Here is a 20,761-nt window from a genome sequence, read left to right as displayed (position 1 = left end):
TATCAGAGAAGGCGATGGCAACCCACTCCAGTACTCTTGCCTGGAAAATCCCATGGACAGAGGAGCCTGGTAGGCTGCAGACCATGGGGTCGCCAAGAGTCAGACACGACTGAGGTGACTTGGCGGCAGCAGCAGCAGTGAAGATGGATGTTCATTTACAGAGACGGAGGAGTTACCAACGATTTCAAAGAGCAATAACTAAGGGAACCTTAGAAGATGAACTGGGAGGTGAATAATAAAAGAGCAGAATGTTAAGTAACAGTATTCAGAATACACTGAGAGGCAAGTAAATTGGTAGAATTTGGGAGTGCATGTGGGGGCACTATACAAGAAGTTGAGAGAAGAATCAAGAACAATGCAGGACTCTTAAAGTCAGGGTAACTGGATGGAAGATCTTACTATTTACTGAGTCTAAAACAGAACCATGGTTGAAATGGAAAACCAACCTTCTGTACATATTAAGTTCGAAATGCTCCATTAAGACATCCAAGCTGAATATTCTATTCTGGAATCCAAGAGGGAAAATTAGGGCTAGATGTAAACATCTGGGAGTAATCAGAATATACTGAGCATTTAAAACCTAAGAACTTGGTAAGATAAAAACACTTAGGTGAGAGTTTTGACAGCAGTCTCCAACACCCGGAAGCGAGGCAGAACAGCAAAGCAGACTGCAAAGGGACAGCCGCTGAGTGTCGGCAGGGATGAAGAACACGCAAGTGTGGGATCGAGGGGTCCCAGAGAGTGAAGAGTAAGTTAATAAAAGCCGAGACCCCATATGCAACATGCACAAAGTAAACAGAGCATCCATCTTTCTTCCCCGTGCCTTTTCCCCTCCTTTCAAAGAGCTTTGAATTGGAATCCTCATTTACTAGAGAAATGTTGTTTAATTATCAGTTTTTGTAACTAATCACGTTCACCCAGTGTTGTAATAAGTGGAACTTCTCTTACAGGGTCCCCTCATAAGAGGAAAACTTTGTAAACAGAAGTTCTTGGATTTCCCTGGTGGTACAGTGGATAACAATCTGCCTGCCAATGCAGGGGACATGGGTTCGATCCCTGGTCCAACAACATTCCACATGCTGTGAAGCAACTAAGCCTATGAACCACAACTACTGAGCCTGCACGCCTAGAGCCTGTGTCCTGTAGCAAGAGAAGTCACCCTAATGAGAAACCCATGCACTGCAACGAGAGTAGCCCCCGCTCGCCCCAACTAGAGAAAGCCCGCATGCAGCACAAAGATCTATCACAGCTACATAAAGAATTCTTAAGTACGGGTGCACATCCAAATCACCAGAAAGATTTTTTAAAATAAAGCAGCGACTAGCAGCACATCAACAAGATTCTAATTTAATTGGTCATGGGCACAACTCAGGCCCCAGAATTTGAATACCCAGTGGCACAGCTCATATAGTCAAGAAAGAATGACCTCAAGACTCTTAGATTTCCAAATAACCAGATCCCTACCATTCTCCACCAGTGACCAATTAGTTTCATGGGTGGGTGGGTGGGTAGGGGTGTGTGTGTTAAGGAATCATGTTTTGTTTGTCAGTATCATCATGTTCATTACACTTATTTTCCTTATTTATACTCAAACTGTACCATGTTCGGTCAGTGGAAACTTCCTAAAATCTGGCTGCCAAGCCTAGGGAAAATGAGTCTTCAAACACAGAGACACAAAAAGGCAAAGGAGAATTAAAGGCAGAACAGGGTGCTTAAAGTCTTGTATTATTACAGAGAATGTTGAAAAGTAAAATATGCTCACCCCCCCCCCAAAAACAAACACACATATATAATTTAATATATATATTAAAATTTTAAATATGTATTATTTATAAATATGCAAGGTGATGGATGTGTTAATTAACTATATGGACAGAATCCTTTCACAATTGTAATGCATATCCAATCATCACAATGTGCACTTTAAATATCTTAGAATTTCATTTGTCAATTATATCTCAATAAAACTGGAGAGAAAAAGCAAAAGATTTTTTAAATTATCAGTATCAACTACCATTATCACACACGTTACAAAGGAACTGAAGAAGGAACTTTTTCATCACCCATCACAGTGACTGATGTAATAAGACTGGCATCACTGTGTCCTGTAACAATTACCACAATCTGCTTGTATGCACAACTGTAAGACATGCACAGTTAATGAGGATATAATAGCAATTTCTTTATCACAATTTAGGCTAGGTTCTTGACTCCAAAACACCTAAAAGGACTGGCTATTTCATATATCAGGTCTGAAAGAAAGTCTTAAGTTTTTCAAGCAATACTCTATCACAATGAGATGTCATTCAGATCTCACTATTACGAAAGAACACAATCATATTGAGCTGCAGGAGACTAACTGCTGAGGAAAAGTTATAATAAATACTATAATAAATGTATTAGCCCATGACAACTAAGTGACTACAAGTACTGTGTTCAAAGTAAACAGAAATACTAGAGTAGAAGAGAAATGTGTAGGAAGAAAAAGAAAACTATGGAGCCTACCTAAAAAAGTACAACTATGTAATTTCCACCACACTATACAAATTTGTCCAGACAATAACTGTCACACTGGCAAAATGGAAATCAAAACCATCATCAAACATGCTGTGTATGACTAATTTTTATTTTCTTTGGTTAAGTAAAATACTACTGAGCTCGGTAAGTTGAGGTCAATTAGCCATGATAAAGCTTAATACCAAATGATCAAGGAGAATGAAAATCACCATTAAAAATAAAGACCAGAGAAGAGCTAAAAGAACTTCAAAATCCTAGTACTATTAACACATTGTAATGTTTTTCAACATTCTTCAACAAATTTGGAAAACTCAGCAGTGGTCATAGGACTGGAAAAGGTCAGTTTTCATTACAATCCCACAGAAAGGCAATGCCAAAGAATGCTCAAACTACCACACAATTGCACTCATCTCACACTCTAGTAAAGTAATGCTCAAAATTCTCCAAGCCAGGCTTCAGCAATACGTGAACTGTGAAATTCCAGATATTCAAGCTGGTTTTAGAAAAGGCAGAGGGACCAGAGATCAAACTGCCAACATCCGCTGGACCATCGAAAAAGCAAGGGAGTTCCAGATAAACATCTATTTCTGCTTTATTGACTATGCCAAAGCCTTTGACTGTGTGGATCACAATAAACTGTGGAAAATTCTGAAAGACGGGAATACCAGACCACCTGACCTGCCTCTTGAGACATCTGTATGCAGGTCACGAAGCAACAGTTAGAACTGGACATGGAACAACAAACTGGTTCCAAATAGGAAAAGGAGTGTGTCAATGCTGTATATTGTCACCCTGCTTATTTAACTTATATGCAGAGTACATCATGAGAAACGCTGGACTGGAAGAAGCAAAGCTGGAATCAAGATTGCCAGGAGAAATATCAATAACCTCAGATATGCAGATGATGACACCCTTATGGCAGAAAGTGAAGAAGAACTAAAGAGCCTCTTGATAAAAGTGAAAGAGGAAAATGAAAAAGTTGGCTTAAAGCTCAACATTCAGAAAACTAAGATCATGGCATCTGGTCCCATCACTTCATGGCAAACAGATGGGTAAACAGTGTAAACAATGGCTGACTTTATTTTTGGGGGCTCCCAAATCACTGCATATGGTGACTGCAGCCATGAAATAAAAAGACGCTTACTCCTTGGAAGGAAAGTTACGACCAACCTAGACACCATATTAAAAAGCAGACATTACTTTGCCAACAGAGGTCCATCTAGTCAAAGCTATGGTTTTTTCAGTAGCCATGTATGGATGTGAGAGTTGAACTATAAAGAAAGCTAAGCGCAGAAGAACTGATGCTTTTGAACTGTGGTGTTGGAGAAGACTCTTGAGAGTCCCTTGGATTACAAGGAGATCCAACCAGTCCATCCTAAAGGAGATCAGTCCTGGGTGTTCACTGTAAGGACCGATGTTGAAGCTGAAACTCCAATACTTTGGCCACCTGATGCGAAGAGCTGACTCATTTGAAAAGACCCTGATGCTTGGAAAGACTGAGGGCAGGAGGAGAAGGGGACAACAGAGGATGAGATGGTTGGATGGAATCACCGACTCAATGGACATGGGTTTGGGTGGACTCCGGGAGTTGGTGATGGACAGCGAGCCCTGGCGTGCTGTGGTTCACGGGGTCACAACTGAGTGACTGAACTGAACTGAATGTTTTTCAAACCTTAATAATAAAAGGTTTCACGACATTTAATGAAATGGCAGCAGCAACTCCCCTCACACAAACTGTAACAGCACATACAAAGCAGGGGTATACATACAAGACAAAGTGAATGTCGGGGGGAGGGGTTTGCTTATCAAGGAATAATTTTTACATTTTCATTACACAAGACAAACATTATTAAAAGAAAAAAACTATTTCAGGAGTATGATTTTATAAAACTAGAAAATGATAATGAGCTAAGAAGATTATTTTCATATGATATTAACTTTTTTATCATCAAGTGCAAAACAAGTATAGGAAACATAAAATTCAGTTTAAACCTAACCGACACGTCCGTGACTTTCACTGATTTCCCATATCAACTCAATTAGGTCTTTTTGGACCTTTCGTTTCTAACCTTTGCCATTACCAAAACTCCAAGGGACTCTTATCATCTGAATCTTTAATTTTCAGACAGTTGCCCCAGAAGACACATGAGCAAAAACTGATAAAATTCAATATATAAAAATCGGTATTAGATGAGCATCAAAATGATAGCCATGTATTATAAGCTTAAGAATAACGTAACACATGAGCCCATTCTCTAGCTAGATGATAGAACAGTGGGTAGAAAGCTCTGAAAATAAGAGCATCAACTAATAAATTCAGACGGGAATAAAGTTAGAAACATACTCATTTTGTAATAACCCTCATAGTAATAAATGATTCAGGCAAGAAATATCAATGGATACTAAACTAGTTCTAATGGGGAACAATATTACTTATATAGGTTCAAAGTATCTCTCTAATAATTGATTAATTGTAAAGGTACAAATAAAAAGTTTGTGGTAGCGAACCTGGAAATTCCACCTTAACCAAGTGATGCTAGGTAACTTCATCTATGGTGGAACAAACTCTCATCAAGTATCCCCTGAAGTGATAATAGTGAGACTTTTTATTTTCTCCAAAAATACACAAACTGAGTCTGATCACATCAAATAACTCCCAAATAGTGAATACACTACAAAATAAAACATTTATACTCCTCAAAAATATTACTGCCATAAAACACAAAGAAAGGCTCAGGAAAGTAAGTTTCAAAAAGCTGTGAAAACTAAATGGAATGCATGATACTCAACTGAATTCCAAACAAAGAGAAAAAAATGGCTATGAGGGACATTACTGGGACAGTCAGTGAAATCTGAATAGCTAACAGCATCAATGTTAAATTTCTGGATCTTGGTAACTGTACTAAGGTTATATAAAATGAGTGTTCTTAGGAAATACACACCCTGAAGAATTTAGGGATACTGCTCCTCTTAAACGGCTCCTCAAAAACAGTGTAGTGTGTGAAATGTGTGCGTGCAAGAAACTAGGGAGGAAAGCAGAGAGAGAGATGGGAGGGAGGAAGACAGATGGAGAGATGGATAGAGAGAAAGCAAATGTGGCAAAATGGTACCGGTGAATCTGGCTGAAGGGTATATGGGAGTTCTTTACACATACATGTGAGAGAGAGAAATATATGGGAGTTCTCCCATCTTTTTTGCAAGCTGAAATTTTTCAAAATTATAAGTTTAAAAAATTTGCATTTTAGAAAAAGGTCAAAATGGGGATAATATTTAACTCCTATCACAGGAGGGAAATATTTTTCCTACTTTATAAAAAACAATAATGAGTAAGCTCAAAAAGTTTTCCATCCTAAAACTAACAAACTACAAAACTAACTAACATAGGGGAAAAAACAATGTGAATATATAGAAAAGTATTTGTACTGTATTTACATTATATGTATCTGCACAGTATGTAAGTAGAAAGGTATTACCATACACTGGCAGACTGGCAAAATAAAAGGGAATAAATAACAAGCCTCAAGAAGGCTGCTGGGAAACAGGCACTACTATATTCTAACACTGCTGGTGAGAGTATAAACTGGTATGTATTTCTGCAGAAGGAATTTAACAATATCTTTCAAAAGCAAGCCTAGACATATACTCTTTGACTTAGCCAAACAGCTTCTAGGAATTTATATTAGCTCACAAAAGTAGTGTATAAAAATGACCTCATAGGTTATATTGTGAAAAACTGGACCAAAAAAGCCCATCAAGGAATAATTAAATAAAATACTGGGAAACTATTACACAGAAATATTACACAATCTGAAATGATGTTCAATACAAAACTAAAAAGGCAGGTTAGGGAATTCCCTGGGGACAGTCCAGTGGTTAGAGGACACAATGGTTCCACTACCAAGGGTATGGGCTCAATCTTTGGTGAAGGAACTAAGATTCCCCCCCCCCGCAAGCCATGTGGCAGAGCCAAAAAAAAAAAAAAAAGATTAACTACATATAGGCGCAAAATGATCCCACTTATTTCTTTACTTTGTACATATATGCTAAGAAGTCAAATATAATAGATGTTAGATTATATTTACACTATTTAAACTTCTCAAAATCAAATTTCTTAAAATGAAGCAAGCACGACTTTTTTAAGACACTTATTTCCATCTGACAGAGCGCAGGAGAAGAGCAAGAGACACCTAGGAAATAAGAAAAAGCTTTGCTGGCTGTGTATGGCCACGTCTGTTGTAGCCAGCAATGCTGTACTAGCCCTTTCTTTTCCTATCTTCCATGCCTTCTCTCTATCCAGGCTTCACTCTAAAGAACTACCCAGAACTGAAAGAGACACGTGCACCCCAATGTTCATCGCAGCACTGTTTACAACAGTCAGGACATGGAAGCAACCTAGAAGTCCATCAGCAGATGAATGGTAAGAAAGCTGTGGTGAAAGAAAGTGAAAGTGAAGTCGCTTAGTCGTGTCTGACTCTTTGCGACCCCATGGACTGTAGCCTACCAGGCTCCTCCATCCATGGGATTTTCCAGGCAAGAGTACTGGAGTGGTTGCCATTTCCTTCTCCAGGGGATCTTCCTGACGCAGGGATTGAACCCAGGTCTCCCGCATTGCAGGCATATACACAATGGAACATTACTCAGCTATTAAAAAGAATGCATTTGACTCAGTTCTAATGAGGTAGATGAAACTAGAGCCTATTATACAGAGTGAAGTAAGTCAGAAAGAAAAACACCAATACAGTATAACAACACACATATATGGAATTTAGGAAAATCGTAACAATGACCCTATATGCGAGACAGCAAAAGAGACACAGATGTAAAGAACAGACTTTTGGACTCTGGGAGAAGGCGAGAGTGTGATGATGTGAGAGAATAGCACTGAAACATGTATATTACCATATGTGAAATAGATCACCAGTCCAGGTGTGATGCATGAGACAGGGTGCTCAGGGCTGGTGTACTGGGACAACCCTGAGGGATGGGGATGGGGAGGGAGGTGGGAGAGGGGGTCAGGATGGGGGACACATGTACACCCATGGCTGATTCATGTCAATGTATGGCAAAAACCACTACAATACTGTAAAATAATCAGCCTCCAATTAAATAAATACATTTTAAAAAAAAAGAATTAACAACTTAAAATGTTTTCAGTAAAGACAGTGTCCATTTCTAAAAATCCCTCATCAAGATGAATCTATCAATTATCCCACACACAAACCACCAAACCAGAGCAGCCAACATCAATGCTGCTTAAGACAGGAATGCAACTGAACTCCTTGGCAAATGCTTGAAGCATATGGTAAATATAAAAGATAAAATAAATAATCTAACTCCTTATAGTAACTGAATTCCAGACTAAAAGATAGTAAGATAATAACAGTATGGAACGACAACATGTTACAACCAATTGCTTTTATACTTAATTTCTAGACAGTCCAAGCTTACAAGTCAGAATTTTTTTAACGATTTCAAATTGCCACCATAAAGTATCACTGAATATATGAAACTGCATGTTCTTCCCTAAATAATCCACTTCCTCTTTTGTGCTTGTCTTTTTTTCAAAATCATGTATTTCTGTAAGTAGCAGTGATAGTTGCCGAAACCTATGAATATAGTAAAAACTACTTAGTTATATACTTGGTAAGTATTAAGATAAGCAAATTATAAACCTAGACAGCATACTAAAAAGCAGGGACATTATTTTGTCAACAAAGGTCCATCTAGTCAAAGGGACGGTGTTTCCAATAGTCATGTATGGATGTGAGAGCTGGGACTATAAAGAAAGCTGAGCACTGAAGAATTGATACTTTAGAACTGCGGTGTTGGGAGAAGACTGTTGAGAGTCCCTTGGACTGTAAGGAGATCCAACCAGTCCATCCTAAAGGAAATCAATCCTGAATATCCATTGGAAGGACTGATGCTGAAGCTGAAACTCCAATACTTTGGCCACCTGATGCAAAGAACTTACTCACTGGAAAAGACCCTGACACTGGGAAAGATTGAAGGCGGGAGGAGAAGGTGGTAACAGAGGATGAGATGGTTGGATGGCATCACCGACTCAATGGACATGAGTTTGAGTAAACTCCAGGAGTTGGTGATGGACAGGGAGGCCTGGTGTGCTGCAGTTCATGGGGTCGCAAAGAGTCAGACACGACTGAGTGACTGAACTGAAGTGATATATACACACACACCTCTTGAAATGATCTCCTCTATCACTATAAGACAGAACTCTTCTCTAAGATCCTCCTCTCATCTTCACATACCGAGGATTGGCAAAGATTTTTTAAACAGAATACAAGAAACACTAACCATAAAAAAAATGATAGATTAGACTTCACTAAAACTAAAAACTATTCTTCAAAAAATCCTGTTAGGAAAAGGTAAAAAGGATAACCAAAGACAGACTGGTGTTCACAATACATATATTGGTCCAAGTACTTATATCCAAAATATATATAAAATTTTATATATAATAATAAAGACAAATCATTAGGTAAAATAAAAAAGGGTTTGAATAGGCACTTCACCCAAAAAAGGAAATTCATATAGCCAAAGCCTTTGAAAATGTGTTCAACCTATCATTACTCATCAGGGAAGTAAAAATTAAAGTCACAACGGGATACCACTAAATAGACACCAGAGTGGCTAAAATTAACAAGATGGCAAATATCAAGATCTAGAGCAACTAAATTAACTCTCATTCACTGCTGGTGGGAACATAAAATGTATGACCAATTTGGAAAAGAGTCTGTAGTTTCTAGAGCTAAATATACACTTATCTGTGACTCAGTAATTCCACTCCTAACTATACAACCAGAGAAATAAGTACATCTGCCATCAGAAGACATGTGGAAGAGTATGTTAAGACAGCTTGGTTAATAGCAGCCAAAGACCAGAAACATCCAACTTGCCCATCAGCAGGAGAAAGAATAAACTATGGTTTACTGTACACCAAAATACTACACAGCAACTATTTTTTAAATGACTGGTACACAGAGAACTTACCCAGTGGTTCAGCGGTAAAGAATCTGCCTGAAACGCAGAAGACATGGGCTCAATCCCTGGGTCAGGAAGATTCCCTGGAAAAGGAAATGGCAACCCACTGCACTATTCTTGCCTGGAGAATCCCATGGACAGAGAGGGGCTGGCAGGCTACAGTCTATGGGGTTACAAAGGAGTCAGACACAACGTAACCACTAAATAAGAGTAACAACCTCCAACAGGACAAATCTCACTGCTCTTTTGTTGAGTGAAAACAGCCAGACACAAAAGCTCATACAACTAAGTCAAGATGATAGAAATCATAATCTGGTCTAGGGGAAGGAGTAGAGGATAGAGGGGGGCATTAAGAAGCTTTGTTTTACTGAAAACATTCCTCATCAGAATGGTAGTTACACAGGTACATACAAACATATGGAACACTTAAGTGGACTTTAAACACTTTAATGTACATAGTGGTATGTTACAACTAAAAAAATATTTTCCAAAGGGAGTTTGGAGTTGTCTCCAAAGAGATAGGATGATTCTCAACAATCATCACATGATCCCCTCTCCGTAGTCAACTCCCACTCAACCTCTACTACTCTTTCCCAGTCCCATTAATTGGTCACTAACCCATGTTTCCAGGGAACTTTTGACGTACATTTACTGGCACTTAGCATTTTATCAGACAGTGGAGGACACAGGAGCCTGGCATGCTGCAGTCACGGGGCTGCAGAGTCAGAGACGACTTAGCAACTGAATGACAGCAAATCAATGATTTTGTCTTTTTATGTTCTTGGGCTCCAAAATCTCTACAGGTGGTTGACAGCAGCCTCGAAATTAAAAGACACTTGCTCCTTGCAAGAAAAGCTATGACAAACCTAGACAGCACATTAAAAAGCAGAGACATTACTTTGCCAACAAAGGTCTGTCTACTCAAAGCTATGGTTTTTCCAGTACTCATGTATGGATGTGAGAGTTGGACTATAAAGAAAGTCGAGTGCTGAAGAGTTGATGCTTTTGAACTGTGGTGTTGGAGAAGACTCTTGAGAGTCCCCTGAACTGCAAGGAGATCCGACCAATCAATCCTAAAAGAAATCAGTCCGGAATATTCATTGGAAGGACTGATGCTGAAGCTCAAACTCCAATACTCTGGCCACCTGGTGTGAAGAACTGATTCATTGGAAAAGACTCTTGACGCTGGGAAAGACTGAAGGCAGAAGGGGAAGGCAGAGGATGATGTGGTTGGATGGCATCACGGACTCGATGGACATGAGCTTGAGCAAGCTGCGCGAGTCGGTGATGGACAGGGAGGCCTGGCGTGCTGCAGTCCATGGGGTCGCAGAGAGTCGGACGCAGAGAGTCGGACACGACTGAGCGACTGTGCTGAACTGAAGACATTTTATTACTAAAACCTACTTAGATCTGTAAAAACCTAAAGAAAACAAGTTCTCTAAAGGACAGAGGTTTCCATTCTTATTCACCCTGCTTTCCAAATGCCTAGCACAATGCTATGTAATGCAAACATCAATAAATGCTTTTTTTGATTCAAATGATTCCTACGATTTACAGAACAATGCCTCACTAAATCACACCCTTTAAAAAGACAGTTTCTTTCCCCCTCTTCAATGAGACTCTTATACAGCTTTTTAAAAAGAGATGTGGTGGGGGGAAATCCATTTCTATGGACTGTGAAATTAACTTGAACATCATACCCAACCAGCAAAAGAATGGCTGCCTTAAGAAAAATATATGGAAAGGAACACAGTGGGAAAGTAAATGATTCTCTTACTTTAACAGTAAGCTCTTACATTTACTACATACTGTACAGTTCTATGAGGTAACCACTATTACCAGCTACAAGTTAGACAGGAAGTTAAAAAAACTGTCCCAGGTCACATGAGGGCCAGAACCTGCAATATGAGAAGAGGGAAGACTAGGAGGTCAATGTTACAGGACACACATGCCAACAGAAAGCTCAAAAAGACTATTTTTAAGAGAATAAAGAAAAAGAAATTCAAATGGTCAAACATATGAAAAGATGGCCTACTTCACTGATAATAAAGGAAAATCAAATTAAAACTACATCAAGGGAGGGAATTAATTCCCTGGCAGTGCAGTGGTTAGAACTTGGCGCTTTTACTTGGCGGCGGCGGGGAGGTTCAATCTTTGGTCAGGGAACTTAAGATCCCACAAGCTGGGAACTTCCCTGGTGGTCTAGTGACTAAGAATCCGCCTGCCAATTGCAGGGGACAAAGGTTCTATTCCCGGGCCGGGAAGATCCCACAAGCGGTGGAACAACTAAGCCTGTGCTCTAGAGCCCCAGCTCCAAGAGAGAAGCCACATGAGAAGCTCAAACACCGCAACAATGTGTAGCCCCGCCCCCGCACCTTCCCCGCAAGAAGAAAAAGCCCCTGCACAGCAAGAAGACCCAGAGCAGTCAAAAAAAGATAAATCAATCTTGTGCTGTGCTGTGTTATGCTTAGTCACTGAGTCGAGGCTGACTCTTTGCCACCTCATGGACTGCAGCCCGCCAGGCTCCTCTGTCCTTGGGGATTCTCCAGGCAAGACCCCTGGAGTGTGTTGCCACGCCCTCCTCCAGGGGATCTTCCCAACCCAGGGATCAAACCCAGGTCTCCTGCATTGCAGATGGATTCTTTACCAACTGAGCCACCAGGGAAGATCAAAATAAATCTTAAGGTGGGGGGCGGGGGGGGGGGGGGCAGCATAGTTGATGGGACAACCACTACATCAGGATGCAATTTCTCATCTATCAGATTGGCAAAAATATAAGTTTGGCAAAACCCTCTTATCAAAGCTGTGAAGAAGGCAGACACTCTAACATAGCTGATAAAGGCACAGCCCCTCGCAAGGCAGTTTGGCAGTATTTATTAAAATTACTAATGGTTATATAGCTTTTGATCCAGCCACTCTCATCATTTTGGGAACTTCTCCTACATTTATAATTACACATGTACAAAATGATATATGTTCAAAGATCCGCCACTGCAGCACTACTTGCAACAACACAGGACTGAAATCAACCCAAGCAGCTATACAAGTTTGGTTAAATGAACTGCCACAGCCACACGATGGAATACTATGAAGCTGTTAAAAAGAGAATGTTCTTTATGAACAGATATGAAAAGATCTCTACTACAAAGCATGTTACACAAGCGAGGTACACACACACACAACAGAATTCTTGATAATGGGAGAAACTTGGTATAGGACATAAAGGAACTCTCATCTTTGTAATGATTCTGTAAAACTAAAACTGCTCTAGCTCTAAAATATAAAGTTTATATAAAAAATAAGATACAGAGAATATATGGTTTATTAGATGCTATATAAGCAGAAGGATAACAACACTACATATGAATCTACTTGTAGTTCCATAAAGAATTCACCAGTAATTAAGAACAACAGTTATACATTTGGGGGAGAGAAAATAAGAAATAAGAAAGGTAGAAAGATTTCTGAATATAAATTTTTTTCTTTAAAATTTCTTAAAATTGTTAATGATTGTCTTTTCCAATAAAATTAAGTAATTAAAAAACACCTGCACATGAATTACCTCCTTCTCTAATGAAACCCAAAAAGTGAGTTTCTGGCACAGCAGTGTTTATTAATATATACCAGTAGACACTGTGTTTAACAACTACCAAACTTCTTTAAAGACTAACTTTTCAGCTCTATGGTATATGCTTTCCATAGTTAGAAAGCAAAATATTTTAACTTTTTATGAGGATAAAACGAAAAACGGTTTTTACATGACATTGCTCAGAATTCCCCAAATACATTTATTTGACACAGTAATTTATGACTAAGCTTAGTAACACGATCTCAAAGTGAGAGAAAGAAATCAAATCCTTTAATGCTCCACAATTTCAAAATTTTTCCATGTAATAATCAGAACTGTTCGCTAATTAAAAGGCTGAAACCCATGACACTGAGAGAACACAATCAGAGCACAAGGCACTAAGGACAGCCCAGCAATTTCAGACACCCATTCAAGGTGCTACTCCGCCCACTAGCTGTTTTCAAGACCCTACCTTCACACTGACGTTTTTCTGGTCTTCAAATTATAAAAGTCAGATTAAATTATCTTTACCTTCATCTACTTTATAAAATCGCATGCATCTACAGGAATATTAAAACAAATGGTTCTTTGAAAAAATTTTTAGGAGCACGAAAGTATGCCTATTAAGAAACATGTCAGCTTGAAGTTAAGAAAAAAACTCATATACACTTACTTACCTTAAAAGGTTTGTCTCCGCTGTGTGTCAGCATGTGCCTCTGTAACCAACTCTGGCTGGTTGATGGAGTGTTATATACTTTACAGCCTTTCCATAAGCAAACAAACACCTGTTAACAGAAGAGCCATAATTATTTTCATCACCTTTTTCAACAGGGACTTCTATTCCCTGTAAATTCAAGTAAACATGCTGCAAGTCTTCAATCGACAAAGAGACATTGAATGTACCAGTCAATCAAAACGCTTACTGTAGGTACTTTCTGAACCTCCCACATGAGGCAGTTTTAACCGTTCCCCTTTAAGGCTGCTGTCCACTCCCTCAATAAGGAACTGATATACCAATCCCAATGAGCCATTCAGAAGGAAATATACAAAATATTAACAATATAGTGCTAAGAATTAGAACGATGGACCATAATTTACATTATGTATTAATGAAGAAACAAGCATGTACTAACTGTAAATATTAGGAATATATAAAGGTATAAAGAAACAATAGCAATAAATCAAAACAGTCAACTGGTAGATACTGATAGTTTCACCTTCAAAAAATGAGTGAACAAATTTTCCAATTATAATTTTGCTGCTGTTGATTTCCTATTCTCATATGCATACCAATATGTTTATATTATATTTACATTGTTTTGATTTATTTAAAATGATTTCCAATTGTCTTGATTACGAAGCAAAATCTAATACAGATGCTAAAATTAATACAGTTGCAAAAGCTAGGACAGCAGTTATTCTGTAATAATATACCCACATTCTTGGGTTCGGGCAACTGAGTATGACTGGGTTAACAACCAACATGATTTTTACCATCTTCCTACCACTGAGATACCAATTTTTTTTGACTGATTCTATTTTTATCAAACTGAACACTGAAAACTGCTCCCCATCATCAGTAAAAGAAGTGTGAACCTGCAATAACCATTACATTCAAAGAACCATTTATAGGCTCTGTTCTTTTCTAAGGTTACAACAATTATAAACAGAGCCACACTTTGAAGATTGTAACGTACTGCATATAGAACAAAACAAAGATACAACACAGGACTGAGGAAACAATCACTAAACAGTAAGTTTAAAAGAAAATTTTTAGAAGTCTAAAAAAACAGTCTAAAATAACTGAGATCAATTTTTACTCAAAACCATTTCACAACGAGACAACACTGTTATTGCTGTTGATGTGCTTAAAGCATTTGCTAGTTTCTTAACGCAGATATGATGTCACAACATTGCCTCCTTGGTATTTAAAATTCCTTAAAAAAAAAAAAAAGAAAAAAAATCCTGACCCTAGTACATGTTTATAAAATGATTCCTCAAGTTCCCAAAATTAAAAGCCACTTTTTAATGAATGTAGACAAGTCTTTAAAGGCACACCAATATGCTGTCAAGACTAATTCAGTGTTTAATAATCATATGTGGCTATCAATCCTATCAATTTCCTAACTCAAGACTACGAAGACTCAGTCTTAAATTTTCAATCCAAGTAATAAACAGACTGGTTTAAAATGCTTTCACAAGTCATACATAAACAGGTATGTCCTAAAGCAAGTATTTGGGAACAAAATTAATCTCAGTTATGCAAAAAAAATTTTAACAGAAAAGAATTGTTATAACTCTTAAGAAACACCTGTGCTGAGTTACTTTCAAAGAAACAACAAGACAAATACTCACTTTCTGTCCCTACCCAACAGCTACAGCTGGGAGAAACAACCATGCCTGATTTCTAATTCTTTTTCCTCTGAACAAACACTGCTGCTGCTAAGTCACTTCAGTCATGTCTGACTCTATGCGACCCCTTGGACGGCAGCCCACCATGCTCCCCCATTCCTGGGATTCTCTAGGCAAGAACACTGGAGTGGGTAGCCATTTCCTTCTCCAATGCATGAAAGTGAAAAGTGACAGTGAAGTCGCTCAGGCCTGTCTGACTCTTAGCGACCCCATGGACCACAGCCTACCAGGCTCCTCCGTCCACGGGATTTTCCAGGCAGAGCACTGGAGTCGGGTGCCGTTGCCTTCTCCAGAACAAACACTAATAGGAGGCAATTACAGGCTATGTGATTCCATCAGATAATAGCCTCAAGTGTGAACAGGTATGGTCTCTCCTTCTAGATCGAATAATGTCTAGTAACACTATTAGGGCAGCAACACCTTCAGGTTCAAAGAAAAACCGTAACCTTCAACCTAGTGAATTTTATAGGAAATGAGATAGGTGTAAAGAGATCAAAGCAAACTATGTTTAGCTACATTCGGGTAGAATATTAATACCTGAAAACTACTCTGAGGGGAGAAGTAAACTTGCATAAGGATAATCTTGATACACAAAATGGGCACTAAAAATCCATTATCAAGTATTCCCAAAAACCACAAATCTTTAAAAAGCTCAATTTCCTTAAGTCCAGTCCAAAATCTGACAAAGGGGTATTTGACCTGAGACTTTCTGTATAAATAACATATGAAAAACATTTTTATACTCCATTTTTAGAAACTTTCTCATTGTAAAAATTAACACTGAAAACCAAACATTACAGGAGTTCAATATGAATGGAATTATTCAAGAACAAAATCTGACATGGTTCCTCTAAACTATCTTAAAATGAATTAAGATCTAACTATGTTAATTAGAACACTGAGGTGCATAGTCCAGTCTTTCATGATAAACTGGCTTAGTTAAAACAGGCTGTATTAGAGATAACAAACAGAACAAAAGTAAACAACCTAAAATCTATCCAGCCCTTTCATATTTTGCAGCTACACAATCTTCAAAGAACCACTAATTTAAGTCTCTATTTGTCACCAAATAGATGCTATGAGTACACACTTGTTGTAAGTCCAGAACACAACAAAAATGCAAGATAATATTTTCTCTCAGGACTAGTTAACAGAAAACTTGGGTTTATATTAGACACTGGAGGTCCCTTCTCAAAATAACTGCTGCAAATCTTCTTCTGCCAGACTGTCCTAGGAAAAAAACAGCACACGGCCATTCAAAGAATATTTTTCTACTACCAACTTCAGATTTATAATGACCTCACTTGTAAGATGTAGAGGTCTAAAATTTCAGTGTTAGAGGGAGGTCCAGGCTTTCTGCTAAGAACGCCTCTAGAAAACCTTGCTCATTACTGTCAGAACAGGTCAGCTTTACCATCAGGGGTCTCCTCCAAAAGGCCTAAAATGAAGAAGTTTGTACAAACCAAGGATAGTCCTAGTCTCCTTACTTTGGTCAATTTTCCTGAACTAGCGTATTTATCTGAATGTATGCATGGGCTTCCCTGGTAGCTAAGATGGTAAAGAATCTCCTGCAATGCAGGAGACCTGAGTTCAATCCCTGGGGTCAGGATGATCCCCTGCAGAAGCAAATGGCAACCCACTCCAGTATTCTTGCCTGGGAAATGCCACGGACAGAGGAGCCTGGCGGGCTACAGTCTATGGGGTCACAAAAGAGTCAGACACAACTGAGAGACTAAACCATAATACCACCACAAGCTTTACACCTATGATGGACTGTGTGACAGTAAAGATAAATGCACTTACACCTGGTTACCAACATATCATACATGAAGTGCATAAATGAATCCATCAAAAAATTAAGTAAATTTTAAGACTCACTGCAAAATAATAGAACACAACCTAACAAAGTCTAATAAGCACGTATAAGGAAAATTCTGTTACTACTGGTAAAGTAAAATCAGCCTAATACTCTAAATAGAGCCAGTAAGCAATATAATTTACATCCTCAAAGGGAGTGAAAAAAAGCCTACTTTTACTAAATAATTAGATTCCTTCCGTAGTAAAATGACACAAAAAGATTTTATATTAAATAAGAGATAGACAATCTAAAATAAAGTCAGGAAGGGGTTGAATGGATGATCTCAGGGTTCCTTTAAGCTCTTAGAAAAAAATTAGCTCAGTTTCTCACAAAATGTGAACATATAAAAGAGAAGTAAATGTTTTTTACATCTAATTATTTTGTCTCTAATCAGTCTACTCTTTCAAGATGAAGGCTATAATTTTGTATTCTGTAATTTTTAGCCACATTAAATGTGTTAACATTTTCAATTTCCTCTGTTAAAAGATATTTAATAAACAGAGGACAACTATTCAGTAAGCTCTCACAATACAAGGGAAAAACATCTCTCATTTATTGCAAAAGATATGCCCAATTTCATGTTGTGTTCAGAATCTAGTAATATCAGACTGGCAATCAAAACTCAAACTGACCTCCTAAGACTGACCCCATTTCCTAGCAGCATTCAATGTAACCATGAGAGTCTACAAGCCTAATTTTATGTTAACATCAAGGTAACTCATTCAACTCTCCAAAGAGTAATACCCTGTCATCACCTCCCCCAAAATATCCCTCTGGCCCTCTTGCCTCAAGCACACCAAAGAACATATACAAAAGTAAACTCAATAAAAATAACACGTGTAAGAGCACCCCTGATAAACAGATTTCTTTCTGGCAACTGTTTTTAAAGTGAGAAATAGTTAAGACAAGGGAAAAAAACAAAAACAGTACACTAACGGATCTTACTGAACCACTGAAATCCTACAAGATGAAGTTCCTGTCCTACCAAGACTTACATGTGTAATAAGAGGACACAGGTCTTCCAAATTTGACTAGCAAAATAGCTCGGTCTAGTTTCTAAAATCCAGTCATGCATGGAAGTATGAACCCAAGAACACAATTCGGTTTTACTGAACAAAAAAGATTAAGTTTTTCTTGCTTGTCTTTATTTTTTAGAGAAGTACTTTTCTGACTTTTTAAAAAAGGTATATTCAAAAAAAAAGGTGCTTAAATGATAAGTTTAACTTTTACTATAGGATTAAGTATCCACCCACTTTGAAAAGGTCAGGAAACCTTAAAATTCCACTTGCCTTCAGCCTCCAAATACAATTAAAGTCCACATGACATGGCAACATAAACAGCTTAAGGCAGGTAAAGAAGTTACTAAGCTGTTTTAGTTTTCCCAGGGTGAACAGCAGAGTTGGATGAGAAAAAGAACAGGAATTAATACAGGATGTAGACCTTACTAACTTACTGCTCCAGAAGAACTGTCATCTTGCAGTAATTAGAAACATAAAATCCTCTAGAGCTGCCAATAATTTTCCTCATTTGTTTCTGTTCCACTGTGACAGTTTCACATTTGGGGTAGAAAGAAGAGAATTAAGAACTCTTTTAAAATGTCATCAAAATCAGCTGTTTTCCACTATACAGGAGATAGCAAGAATAGTCAAATTTAAAGACACAAAGTAGGACCATGGTTACTAGGGGTTAGCAGAAGGGAGGATTGGGGGGTATTATTTAATATGTACAGATTTCAGTTTGGGACGATGAAAGAGTTATGGAGAGGGATAGAGTCATTGCAGAGCAATGTGACTGTACTTAATAATGCCACTGAAGTGCACACTTAAAAATAATGAAAATGATTTTTTTTTAATTTCCCTTCAAAGAGGTCATTTAAAAAAAACCAACAACTACTCAATTGTAGTTGAAATCAGGCGTGTTCAGGGTGGTATGGCCGTAACATAACTACTCTATTTTAAAGCACAAACCAGATTGAGATTTCCTAAATTATCTAGTAGTAATCAAGTTTTGGGCTTCTCTGGTGGCTCAGTGGTCAAGAATCTGCTTGCAAAGCAGGAGACAGAGATGTAGGTTCAATCCCCGGGTCAGGAAGATCCCCTAGAGGGCATGGCAACCCACTCCAGTAGCCTTGCCTGGAGAACCCCATGGACAGAGGAGCCTGGCTACACCCCGTGGGGCTGCAGAGAGTCGGACACGACTGAAGCGACTGAGCACACAACTCATCAAGTTTTCAAATTCTCATCCAAACTTTCACTCTGAAAGCTTAAGTCTATACATCAAAGACTGCTATGCAGAAATAATGGGGATGTAATGAAATGTATTTTCTTCATTTAGCTGAGCCTTTAAGTCTGTAGTTTAGCAACTAATGTCCTTCAAAGATCAGAACTCCTTTCTTAAGTCAAAATAGAATTACTCTTAAAATTAGCCAGAGAATCTTATTATTTGTAATAAAGTAATTTTATGAATAAGCATTCAAGAAATGACATGGGGGGGGTTTCCGTTTCAACAAGTTTAAGGTAGAAATACCAAAACTTCACGCCTGGCTCTGTAATATCAGTAAGACACATGCAGGTGCAGTGATTACATTACACATTTAGTCCGTAACTCCATTTTTTCTACAAATCTGTCAAAGGCTGAAAACATTCTCATAAAGGCTGTGTGCCAACTCAACTTGCAGGATCAAGACTTAGAAATGTGAAAGTCTCCTATTACTACTAAGAGATCATGCCTGCAGAGCCTGGGATCCTGCATGTAGTTGCCAAGTCAAGTGACTATAAAGCATCATGCCATGGTTCACAAGACTGCCTTGGTGGTACATAACAAGCGACTCCAATCACTGGTTCACAAAAGGCAACTCTGTAATGACCAAGAAAGCAAGGGATATACACAAGGGGGAAATAAAGACTGTTACCAAAGCAGCTTAACCACTGAGTGGGTTATGCAGTGAAAATACCATATAATGGGCACAGTTCATTAGCAACTTATTGACCAGAGATGTCTTTTGTTACCCGAATGTTATTGACCAGAATGTTTCAATATTCACTTACATAATAACCCACTGCCAACCATACACGATAGTTTCTGCAAAAATCCCCCAGTCAATAATGTGTTAATACACCCTCTGATATCTACACAGACCCCATATGTATTAAATCTAATAATGAGACAAATGTTCACTTATAGAAGTTTAAGTAACTGAAAGACTGCTGAAACATTATAACGTATTGTGATAACAGTAAATATTTTTTAAAAGAAATTTCAAATGCAATACCATTGGTAAAAATGTTAGGAGTCCCTATTATGGCTGCACACTTTTTAAAAAAAGATCAGTAATACAATCTAAATATTAATACTACCTTGGAAACAGTTACCCACTTACTTAAGATTTTAATCATCTTAGTATCAGT

The 20,761-nt window shown here is 38.2% G+C and overlaps 1 protein-coding gene across 2 annotated transcripts in view; it reads right to left on the bottom strand.

Annotated features, from left to right (window-relative positions):
* Positions 1–20,761, bottom strand: part of AEBP2 (AE binding protein 2) — a 67,036-nt gene that overhangs the window by 19,377 nt on the left and 26,898 nt on the right. For both annotated transcript variants that reach the window (XM_043440159.1, XM_043440160.1), the window contains exon 3: positions 13,762–13,869. In XM_043440159.1, the coding sequence (XP_043296094.1) occupies positions 13,762–13,869 (108 nt within the window). The remainder of the gene's footprint in view (positions 1–13,761; positions 13,870–20,761) is intronic.

The sequence above is a fragment of the Cervus canadensis genome, chromosome 21 (genome assembly GCF_019320065.1).
Source record: "Cervus canadensis isolate Bull #8, Minnesota chromosome 21, ASM1932006v1, whole genome shotgun sequence".
NCBI lineage: Eukaryota > Metazoa > Chordata > Mammalia > Artiodactyla > Cervidae > Cervus > Cervus canadensis.
Note: the sequence above shows the minus strand (reverse complement) of the source record. Positions and strands in the feature narration are given on the sequence as shown.